Source organism: Branchiostoma floridae, chromosome 19 (genome assembly GCF_000003815.2).
Source record: "Branchiostoma floridae strain S238N-H82 chromosome 19, Bfl_VNyyK, whole genome shotgun sequence".
Classification (NCBI taxonomy): Eukaryota; Metazoa; Chordata; class Leptocardii; order Amphioxiformes; family Branchiostomatidae; genus Branchiostoma; species Branchiostoma floridae.
The window spans coordinates 14,176,804-14,189,108 of NC_049997.1; the positions used below are offsets into that span (position 1 = coordinate 14,176,804).

At 39.8% G+C, this 12,305-nt stretch overlaps 1 protein-coding gene across 1 annotated transcript in view; it reads left to right on the top strand.

The window, feature by feature from the left end:
* LOC118406510 overlaps window positions 1-12,305 on the top strand; it is a 95,951-nt gene that overhangs the window by 34,065 nt on the left and 49,581 nt on the right. Inside the window, exons 39-52 of the mRNA XM_035806571.1 lie at window positions 1,189-1,389; window positions 1,837-2,236; window positions 2,761-2,921; window positions 3,643-3,887; window positions 4,230-4,384; window positions 4,941-5,098; window positions 6,984-7,155; window positions 7,835-7,907; window positions 8,274-8,425; window positions 8,922-9,079; window positions 9,636-9,877; window positions 10,248-10,399; window positions 10,748-10,902; window positions 11,532-12,230. Coding sequence (XP_035662464.1) covers window positions 1,189-1,389; window positions 1,837-2,236; window positions 2,761-2,921; window positions 3,643-3,887; window positions 4,230-4,384; window positions 4,941-5,098; window positions 6,984-7,155; window positions 7,835-7,907; window positions 8,274-8,425; window positions 8,922-9,079; window positions 9,636-9,877; window positions 10,248-10,399; window positions 10,748-10,902; window positions 11,532-12,230 — 3,123 coding nt within the window. The remainder of the gene's footprint in view (window positions 1-1,188; window positions 1,390-1,836; window positions 2,237-2,760; window positions 2,922-3,642; window positions 3,888-4,229; window positions 4,385-4,940; window positions 5,099-6,983; window positions 7,156-7,834; window positions 7,908-8,273; window positions 8,426-8,921; window positions 9,080-9,635; window positions 9,878-10,247; window positions 10,400-10,747; window positions 10,903-11,531; window positions 12,231-12,305) is intronic.

Below are 12,305 nucleotides of genomic sequence, written 5' to 3' on the forward strand. Positions count from 1 at the left end.
TTTAGCAGAAATGGAGACAGTTTGGTGGATATTTTTGTGGGAGGCTAACAGGAGTGATGACAGGGGAAATCCTTGAGGGACAGAAAGGCAAACACCCAGCTGTTTTTGTTGAGATCAAATGAGCTGATATCACCGTGTCTAATGAGTTCTACATGCATGCTTCCTTGTTGTTTTTCTTGGGGCAGAAGGAGGTCCAGGTCAGGTCAGATAGGTCACTGGTCCAAATTGACATTTTATATACTCTGATACCTGTTTCTCTACCCAAGTCATAGTAAATGGATTTATTTGACTCCCTGATATGTGGAGAACATCCAGAAAAATAATTTGCCATTTAGCACAAGGCATATTCATTATTTTAATAGTACAACTACAGGTGTGGGGAGGGGGGCACAACTGTTTATTGGGGTAACATTTGTTTGCCAACACTGAACTTATTTGAAATCATGCTTTGATTTTTAGATTTTGGTCATTCTAACAGCATACCAGCATTGTGTATGTATGGTTGAGTATTTCTACATGGTTTTATGATAAATGACACAAAAAACTCAGCCCCTAGCCAAATATTTTCTTTTGTGAAACTTTTTTTGGGAGTGATGCAAATGTGTTTTTGAGTGGTTTCCATGACGATTGCTGTCCTCAGATTGATGGTATGATATTTATTTTGCTTGTTTTGGAAAGGCCATTCTGTGAGCTTTCCAGCAATATATAGTTTTCCTAATCTACTCCTTACATAACAGCTGTAATAATAATACACAAAAAGTACTAATTGACACCTGTATAGACTGAAATTATATGTCGTATATGGTATACAGGAAAAAATTTTATGACGTGTTGAGAGGGTTAATGTAACGTCAAGGCTTAGACTGTAATGTGACATACCGTTTTTCTTTTTTCTTTTCGTTGTAATATCAGTATGATTGGAATATTTGAATGGGCCGCATATCATACAAATACATGTATACTGGCTCTTTTGTACTTCATTTTAGAAAAAAAAAAAACACACAAACATTCCCATGTCTCTTTACAGCAAATTGAACCACTGTGAAATCAAATGCATTTAGAGCACCTATCTCTTCAAGTCAAAATATTAGTGTTTGTTCTATGATAGATGAGAAATTAATGCTGTCAAAATTCAGTACATTTTCCTTAATAGGTAATGGCATACAAATGCACTTTTTGCCTCGACAGGCACTGAAGAGACACTGAGTGTTGGCTTGAATGATGAGCTGCGCCTCACATACACCATCAGCCATGACAAGCCAGCCAAGACATATTACCTCAGCTTCTCAGTGACTACATGTGTGGACACCTGCACTACACCAGTGGTCATCCTGTCACACGTGGGCATCCCTGAACCTGCATGTGTTCAGGAGATGCCTGTTCTCCCAGGTATGTCCCCCTTGTGAGAATCATTTGAAGTGCAGCCTGTCAGTAAAGTCATGTTTGACATAGGTCTTTGTACAATTTTGATGGTGTGTTATTGTCAAGAAGGCTGTGACATGACCAACTGCTGACAAGGATCATGACTCAGTTCAATTGTTAACAACTATGTCACACAAGCCAACAGGTCTTAAGATGTTATAGAATTAACTACTGGTGGTTTAGTTTCTGAAGCTAAAGCTATCATTGTCTTTGAGGTATACCATGTAAAAGATATTTAGAACAGCTTCCACAGGTATCAACTTAACATTTTGCTAAATACTGATCTCAGTATCCACTAAGACAAGACCTCAGGATTTACATTTAACATAATATTTTTTGGCTTTATGTCATATGAGAGTGCTACCCATTGGAAGGATGTCTACATGTTGAATATATGCACCATCTTTGATACAGGAGCTGGCACCATCCAGGATTTGGTCACACAGTACAGTGACAGTCTGGGTGACGCAGCCCTCCAGCCTGCCTACAGATACTGGGGTCTGCCTGACGACTTCAACCCTCAGGACACCTGCATGGTCCCCTCAATGTCACCTTCATGTGACCTTGACCTCAGCACCTTGAACCTCCCCGACACGTACCAGTATTCACTCCACGACTCCTGTACCGGGATTGAAACCTGCGTGGAATGTGACCTTCAGGTTCAAACGAGGTCATCCAAGGTGGCTGTGAGCTTTGACCCCTGTGACATGACCTTGACCCTGACCCTACACAGTTTGAGCCACACGGTCAGGCTGTACGACTTTGAATGGGAAGTGGAGCAAGTCTGGGAGATTGGCAGTCTGTACCAGCTCAAGTAAGTCAGAAAATATGTTTATGAAGGTTAGACATCCAGGTAAACAATATTGAAATACAATTCAATCTCTACAACTGGATTTAAAACAAACTGGATTTACTTCCAGATGTTTTGAGTGACATGCATCAATAAATGATGCTGAAGACTGCCAGTTCATTGTAGTGACACTAAAAAAGAGTGATGGATGTCACTCGAAATGTCCGGAAGTAAATCTCCTTTTTTTAGCCAGTTGTAGGGATTGAATTATATTTGAATAAGTTAGAAAATATTCAAGAAATAAACTTAGAATTCCAAGGAGGTCCAAGAATTCTTAACTTGAATTCTTCACATAAAATAGATTTTTCTAAGATCCAAGATTAACGTTAATAAATGAACGAAATGTAATGATAGAATCAAGTAGATTCAAAACTGTATACAAAATATCATGTGGCATATTGTATAATCTAGAAAATGTACATTAGGACTTATGACATGTGTAACTATGGCCACTTTCTGGTAAAAATAATGGATGCATTTGAACTCAGATACACTCTGTGGAATGAACTTGAGGCAAGACAGTACAGGATCGACCTTGAGGTCATGACCTGCCTTGACCCTGGCAGCTGCCAATCCTGTGGTCATGTGATGCAGAACTCTGTCTTCCCAAAACCAACATGTGACACTGAAGCAAGCTGCGAGCTGGATGGTGAGTGCTGAGAAATTATAACTTAAATGCTCTAGATTTGCTAAACTAAAATTTTCTAAACTGTCGTTGATGATGATTGGTGCTTCCTAACCCTGTCCTTGCTGCTGATTGGTTATTACTATCCCTGTGATTGCCATAACGTTTCTTGCTTTTCATTGGTGACTGCTATCACTGTCCTTGGTGCTGATTTTTGGTTCTTGGTTCTTATTGGAGACTGCTATCACCGTTGTTGGTGCTGATTGGTTGCCACCAAACTTTCCTTGGTTCTGATTTGCTAAATTTTGTTGCAGTCCTTGGTGCTGATTGGTGATTATAACAACTTTTCTCAGTTCTGATTGGTATTTTCCATTCCTATCTCTGGTGCTGATTGGTGATTATCACAACTTTCCTTGGTGCTGATTGGTAATTACTATCCCTGCCCTTGGTGCTGATTGGTTGTAGTGGTTTGTATATTTACTACAAAAGCATCCATTGAAAGAGAGTCTTCAAGTATCTATAAAAACCCAGGAATTGCCACCATCTTAATGTGTAAGCTAAGGTTTTTTTGTATATCATACCACCTGAATCTGAATCATTTGATCATCAGGGGATGCCTTGCAGTGTCCAATTTAGTATTGCAAAATTTCATCCCCTTCAGTATCCGCAGGTTGTTTGACGTTGAAATTTCTATCACAGGAAAATATAAATATCTTTACATGAAGTGTAATTTGTTTTCTTACAGCATCCAACCCAGGCCTTAGTGTAACAGCCTACCTGAACAGTTTCGGAGCTGACACCACAGACGCTGTGGCAGAGGAAGCCCTTGCAAACATATACCAGTGCCAGGGAATCCCCTACATGATGACTGAGTCTTGCACCGCACAGGCAGACAACTGTTGGTGGACCTCTTCCTTCTCAAATGGGACAGACTGTGGGGCTGATAACAGCTGTACAGGCATCACTTGCTGCCATGAGTTTGACTACAAGGTAAGGTATAGTAAAACATAACACAGACAGTATTATACTGAATGTCCTCTTGACTGTCCATCACAATTAGCAGTTTAGTCAATGAGAGACTGGCAATTATTGTCTTGACCAATGAGAGAGTGGTAGTTGCATTTTTGTCAAAAAGTTGCATTTTTATGTTAACCTTTTTACTTCACATTTCAACATGTTCACAGTGGTAGGTAGGGCCATGGGATAGGCATGTTTCAAAAATTTCTAAGATATCATGATTTTTTTAAAAGTTAGTTCAGTTGGTGGTTCATGAATTCTTTTTCATAATGTTAAATCTAACACAGATAATTTTTCATTAAATTTCCCCTGCAGATCATCACAAAACGTCTCAGTGTCCACTTTGACATCGACCCGTGTACGTACGTCGTGTCCCACGGAATCGGCAGCCAGACTTTCACCCACAACTTCTTTGACTTCCCCTGGGGCCAGGAGCAGCAAATTAGGATCGAAAAAGCTTTCTTCATCAGGTAATGCTAGTTCACCTGTATCCAAGGGTTACCTATATGACACATCAAGAACTTCCTTTTCTACATGTTAAAGATACACTGGTAATAAACAAAATCTCTCAGTTTCAGAGGATCCTTGACAACCAACAACCTACTAGAGCACTATAATCTGTTGTCTCCTGCACAACACAGATACAAGACATGCACAAGAACCAAAAACTAAGGCCATTGAAAAGACATTGATATGTAGCCCTATATTTACAGGGAAAAGTGTGTCACATGACATACAATCTGCCTGTTAGTCCAAGTTTTGGTAGGAGCTTCTTATGTATATAAATCAGTAAATTTGATTGTAGTCTGTAAATACTAGGTGTATATTTTGTAATATGCAATTTGTATGTCCATGGTTTATGTCCAAGAAGATTTGCCAGTTACAAATCTTGGTATGTTAGCTAGTGGACTGAACTCAAGAATCCAAGTATCATACCATGACAATACTTGTAACTCCCATGTGAATCTACATGTATGATGATAACAGTAACAAACTTAACAACACTGTCTCCCAATTTCTCTGTAGGTACACAGTGGCAGATGAAGGCACCAACTACAGAGTGAGCTACTTCGTGGCCCAGTGTAGGGATGACATGTGTCAGAACGGATGGGACCTTCTGTCTGATGCGTTCATCACCAAACGACAGTGCACAGCAGAGACATGTAGTGCTCTTCAACTGCCAGGTCAGCAAATTTTCAAACTGTATACAGGATGGAAATCTCATTTGTACTGGTGAAAGGCATAGTATGAAAACTGGGTGCAAAATGCATTTTTGTGCACCCAATAAATGTGCACCTAATTTTTGACAGGGTTTGTTTGAATGTGCACTTTGATATTTGAGTAAAGTTATGTACAAACAGGTACCATTGCATATGTATAGTCATATACCATTGTACAGAATATTCTAGACATTTGTCACGTTTCGTTTCCTTAATTGCTGAAAATTTTGAAGTTACTTACTGGAATTTTGGTTGAATGCTCCACCCATGTCCAGTATCAGGGTGAAATGCACGAAGTTGTCCTAAGTTAAGTTAGATGTCAGAAGTTGTCCAAAGTTGTCCGAAGTTGTCCGAAGTTATGACGTCACGCTAACCATGACGTCATCCTAACTTTGGACAGTCAGTCAGGGGGTGTACGGAGTTGTCCGAAGTTGTCCGAAGTTATGACGTCATCTTAATTATGACGTCATCCAAACTTTGTATAAAAAGACGGGAGGTTACCGAAATTGTCGGAAGTTGAGACGTAAATATAAAAGTGATTAGATCGAGATCTAAAAATTCTGTGTTTTTGGTGGAACATAACGTTAAGAGGAGAAATAAAAGACAAAAAGACTTGAAATAAATGAATTTTTTTACAATGCATGAACCCTGCCTACTGTACGAAGTTAGATGACGTCACGTAACTTTGCACAACTTAGGACAACTTCGCACACTTGTTGACCTACCCTGCCTACTGTCCGAAGTTAGATGACGTCACTTAACTTTGCACAACTTAGGACAACTTCGCACACTTGTTGACCTACCCTGCCCACTGTCCGAAGTTAGATGACGTCACGTAACTTTGCACAACTTAGGACAACTTTGCACACTTGTTGACCTACCCTGCCCACTGTCTGAAGTTAGATGACGTCACGTAACTTTGCACAACTTAGGACAACTTTGCACACTTGTTGACCTACCCTGCCCACTGTCCGAAGTTAGATGACGTCACGTAACTTTGCACAACTTAGGACAACTTTGCACACTTGTTGACCTACCCTGCCCACTGTCCGAAGTTAGATGACGTCACGTAACTTTGCACAACTTAGGACAACTTTGCACACTTGTTGACCTACCCTGCCCACTGTCCGAAGTTAGATGACGTCACGTAACTTTGCACAACTTAGGACAACTTTGCACACTTGTTGACCTACCCTGCCCACTGTCCGAAGTTAGATGACGTCACGTAACTTTGCACAACTTAGGACAACTTTGCACACTTGTTGACCTACCCTGCCCACTGTCCGAAGTTAGATGACGTCACGTAACTTTGCACAACTTCGGACAACTTCGTACACTTGACACCTTACCCTGCCTACTGTACGAAGTTAGATTACGTCATCCAATAAATGTTTTGACGTCATCTGTGACTCCCGATATAGCCTCAAAACCAGTAGGAAACGGTTGTAACTTCGTACACCCTAACTTCGTGCACTTCACCCTGATACTGGACATAGCTCGAATGCTCAAACTATTTTGTTGGGTATTGTTAACATACTTTATTGTGCACTAATTTTTTTCTTGAGAACCTATTAGTGCACCTATTCCTCAAAATGAAATTTGAGCCCTGTGCATGACCAGTTTTTAGACTGTAAATCTTGAAACATTTGCAGTGATTGTATTTTATGGTAACCTCTCTACCAAAAACCATTAAATATTTGTTTCAATATGTTTTGCTTCCGTGCTACAGAATTGTTTCAACCACAAAACACTCACTACAAAATACTTCTTTCCTGTTCTACCACAAAATAAAGTCCCAGATAAAATAAAAGAATTTACAGTATTTCATTCTGCTGACATGTCTTTCCAGGTGACAGCAGCCTGTCTGGCTTTGCCTCAGAGATGGGTGGAACTGTGAATGATTATGTGATGGACGCAGTCTTCTGTAAACTGAACATGAGGGACCAGCTTGGTGCAGAGGAGTGCTCTCTCCAGCCTAGCGGGGTTGGACCATCAGAGTGCTCCAGTATCGCACTTCCAGAGTAAGTAGTGTAGTAGTAGTAGTAGTAGTGTAAGAGAGTAAGACTTCCAGAGTAAGTGAAGTAGTAGTGTAAGACTTCCAGAGTAAGTGAAATGAAGAAATTGAAATGAAATGTGGTATTTTCAGTAGCATGTATGGTCTAGTGGTGAGCAATTCAGCTTTTGGATGCAGAGGTTCAGAGTTTGAATCTTGACTCTCTTACTGCTGGAAAGGGTCGCAGTTGTGAGGACAAGACCTTTGAACCATGGTCCACAGTTCATTCCCTAATACGTGTACAATAAGTCTGTATTTACTGTACATATGATTTGTCTTTCGTGTCCAATAGAAGATCACAGTTTTAGTAGGCTTAACTGGTGAAAACCCTTTTTCTTCTAAAGCATTGTTGTGCTTGTTCAGTATATAAGAAATTAATTTTCATACTATTTTCCATTGGATAAATGAATTTATGGGGCATTTATGTGATGGAAGTCAGCATCGATTTGTTTTCCTTGCTCAGATTGAATGGTGAGGGGGTAATGGCAATTCGATACTCAGACAGAATGTAGTTACATTCAAATTTTGTATAAAGAAATTGGTACTCAACTAAATTTCCTGCATGCACTCTTGACCATCTGAAATGAAAAAGCACTTGGGAAAGTTTTCCTTAATTTTTACACCATTAATCTGTGTCTTATTTGCAGTGTTCCTGGGCTACACTGTGAGATCAACCCAGGTTGTCTTGGCTTCAACTGTTGTATGGAGATTGACCTAAGGGTATGGTTTGGTTATGTAAATCTGTTGTTTTAACTTATTTCAACATGCATTTGCTTGCTAGCATCCTTTACTGTTATTTGAAGCAAGTGATCTTCTTTCTAAAAGGTTGAATTGGTTGAAGAATATTACATTTTACTTCCAGTGATGCACTCATGTGATGTTAGGCACTTTGCATTTCAATACGTTATCATGATGACAATCTTGCCAAATCTGTTCTCAAACAAATGGTAGTTACGGAATTCTTATATCATCTTGTAATGCATAATGTCTTTAATCTTTACCTCACGTAATGTCAGTATAATGGGATAATTTTTTTCTGTGTCGCAGGAAGATGCTATATCATCAACGACTGTTTATCTTTCTTAGGTGAAGACCTGGAGTTTTAAGATGGGGGTTACTTATGACCCTGTGACATACAAGGTGGAAGCAGCTGTTGGAAACAGAAAACACGACTTTGAACCATTCCTGTATCCATGGGGAGAGGAGCAGAGTGACACTGTTGGTCCAATCACTGTCAAGTAAGTAAAATTGATTCCTGTCCTTAGTGCTGAATGCTTGTTATTTGTTTGTCCTTGTTGCCAATTGGTGATTCCCTCTATCCTTGCTGTCAATTGCCGATCACTTTCCCTGTCCTTGGTGCTGATTGGTGATTGCCATCCCTGTCCTTGGTGCTGATTGGTTATTCTACCCTTGTATTTGGTGCTGATTGGTGATTTCCACCTTTTTTCTTGATGCTGATTGGTGATCGCTATGCCTTGTCCTTAGTGCTGATAGGTTATTGCTACCCTTGTATTTGATGCAGACTGGTGATTCCTAATTTCTCCTCAGTGCCAATTGGTTAACACAACTGTTTCTTTTTTTTCTTTCCATTATCTTCATTCTACCAGTTTTACTGACAGCAACTGCCAAAAGTATAACAGACTTACTTGATTTTTGTACTCTACATGTATAAAAAAATTGAAGGTGGTAACAGCTTTCAGTTTTGGTCTCATGATGGCTGTTTTTTCTCCTCAGGTACAATGTTGACTACCCTGCTGGTGGAGACTGTAACTCCATGAAGTTTAGCATGGAACTTGATGTCACCATTGATGGGACCAGGGAACCCAACATGCCTCTCACCATAGAGGCCACCTCTGCCCACCCATTGGTGGATGCTCCATATGTCCTTCCAGGTATTTAGTAAAAGCTACCAGTTCTATTTGTGTACTATACTAATTAATGTCTTCCTTCATTGGATGCCTAGTCATCTATTACATTGTAAATAGGCAGCAAATACAATATTGAAAAGGTAGTCAATATTCTAAAAAAAGTGAAGCAGAAGGAAAATTTTGTATGTCGCTCTGGAAAAACTGAATAAGAAGCAACACATGGTGTATGTTCACTTAAAAGAAAAAGGGTGGTATTTCTTTATTGCCATATATGGACATTTTTCAGTGTGTCTTTTTGCTTGTGTGCCTGTAGTTATTGTATGCAGTAGAGAAACTGATTACCACACTTTAGGCATGCTATATACACTGATAGGAAGTTAGGTCAAAGGTCCCAAATGTAATCTCATTTCCTGTCTCCTGTATATTTGTTGGGTACCGTTTGTTGCCTTATGAGAGCCAGCGGGAATAATGTGTTAGACAGAATCAGTAGGTAATTCACACAAATATTAAGTAAAATTCATTTCACATAGGCAGGATGTTGTTTGATTTCTTATTCAATATGTTTTCTTTCCTTTTCTAGACACCGTAGACAGCTTCCTTACAGAGGAAACCAGAAACCCACTGAAAGAACAGGCAGTGTTCCGCTCCCTGGGGACATCTGACCTGTTCTGTCTGGATGCCTGTAGCCACAGTGTTCAGGCAACAGTCCCTGACACCTGTGTGGAACAGAACACCACCCTCCCAAGTGAACCAGGCAACCTCACATGCAGCTACACTGACCAATGCAGCAGTGCCGAATGCTGCTTGTCTGTAGACTTCAAGGTACAATAGATGTGGACATTTTTGCTGAGTTCTTGATTTAACGTTCATGTTTTTTTAGTGACCACAGTGGTAACCATTATGTTACTAAAATACACTGCATACTTCTAGCTTAACCATGCCATGAAGATGCTGAAAACTAAAATGGAGCTACAGTATTTCACACAATACATCATACATATTACTAGATCCATAATAAAAGACTTTAGTATTTCGCAAAGCCTCAACTTGTCTTGACATGAAGAAAACCTTTTTCCTCCATTTACTCCAAAAGACATTTTGGTTTACAGTCAATTTCTATCAAGTCAGAGTATGTTTCCAAATAAATGTAGGTAGAAGAACATTGACAGTTTTGATTTCTCATGATTTTCAGACTGGACGTAGGTCCTTCAGTGTGTGGTACCAGGTTGATGTGAACTCCTATGAACTGTCTGTCGGACTGGGTAGCTATGTCTTCACTTCCAGTTTGTTACTGCCATTAAATGAGGACAAAGAGGAACCTATTGGCGATGTCTTCAGGATAAGGTAAGTCCCTTCCAAAATAAAGTTCAATAGTCAAAATTCAGCAAAAATACAGGAGAAACACACCAAGCATAAGAGATATCTCCTGTGTGTATCTTGTAATATAACAGTATGTTACAAGAAAACAACCAAATCTTAAGATGATATTAATAGATTATTAAATGTTACATAGCTGTTAATTACCTAACTTCCATTTCTTTCTCTTTATATAATTTAACATTCAATAGTAGTTGCCCGGATGATGATAAATTCATGTAAATGTATAGATTTAGCATAAATAATGCTTTAGAAAAATTGCGTTGGAAAGAAAAGCAGCAGCTGTGTTGTGTAAGCAATGTTTCTTTACTTTAGGTACAACATTGAGAGCATGACAGAAGATCAACAGTACAAGGCCAACTTGAGGGTTATCTTCAACACTGGGGATGGAGATGAAGAGTTCATCCTCCTGGACAACATCCTCCTTCCAGAAGCAGCACTTGATCCAGATGTTCCCTTTACGATTGAAGGTATGCTGTGCTGCATCTACATGTACAACATGTAATATTCACAGCTGCAATTCATATGATTCTATCAGATACTATAAGGCCACTTACACTAAAAAAAGGCTATTTCACTGAGGCCTCCTCGATACTGTTCAGAACATCAATCCATCTGAAGTGTGCATACATGACATTGTACAAAATGTACCTTGGGGATTACAGATGCTACATTTAGTAGGTCTTTTTCAATTCAGCATATTTTAAATATGGTCATTATAGGGCACCTTCCGGGCTTGAGAGAGCTGATGTAGAGTCATTTGGTATACGAATCAAATTTCTTACATTAGGAGTGGCAAAAAATATATGATCATTCTATGTTATATTTACAGATCTGTATAAATGGGATGATGAATTTTATAGTAATTGTATAATGAGTCATGAATTTTTGAATAATATACCTGTCCATCAGACACTTATTGTAGAGAAATTACTTTTATTGAGTACTGGAAACAACTTTTTGACCATACTTAAGTAGTTATTTTCAGGCTGTATACATTAGAATAGCCATTATCAATCTGAAAATAATAATATTACATTGACCAAACAAATTGCTTCTGTGAAATGTTATATGAGAAAAACCTTTTTAATGTTTTCAGGTGTTTCTGCACATCCAATGGCTTTCTATCCTCTAAGCACACAACTGGGTGGAATGGATGTAACAAAGACTGCAGACAATGCCGTCCTCCAAGGAACAACCTCCGGTACAGGACTCAACAACGAAGACGGTGGGTCTCAGACCCTACAAGTGACTGCAGACTCTCCAGCATACGTAGACTTCCCAAACGATGGCAACCTGGAGTCAAGATCTTCCATAACCATACTCGCAGCCATTCGTCCGAGTACGCTTGACCAGTCTGCACCAATCTTTGACTACACAGGAGGCAGTGTGGGTCCTGATGTCCACGGTTTGTACCTCTGGCTTTCACCAAATGGGACTCTGAGTGCAAACCTCAAGATGCAGACCCTGGCTGGCGTACAAGATGTGATGTTTCAGTCGGAAGAAAACGCAGTGACGGCGGGAGAATGGAACTTTGTCGGCATCTCCTACGACAATGTCACCGCAAGAGGATACCTGTGGGTGGACGGTGAAGTTGTCGGGGAGGTACGACACCAGCCGGGATTGCTCGCAACGGACACTAATGCGAGGGCAGGGTACGCGGAAGACGCTGATGGGAACAGTTATGCCTTCAGTGGGAACCTGGCCTGTGTACAAGTCTGGAACATTTCCCTGACTGGTCAACAAGTAGGAGAAGCCATGAACTTCTGTCCATACTCTGGATCTTTCTCTATAACAGGTGAGTTGAAATTGTATGTTTAGGTGGAGTATTTTCCCTGGAAGACATTTTTAAAGTCAATTTTTTGCCAAATTA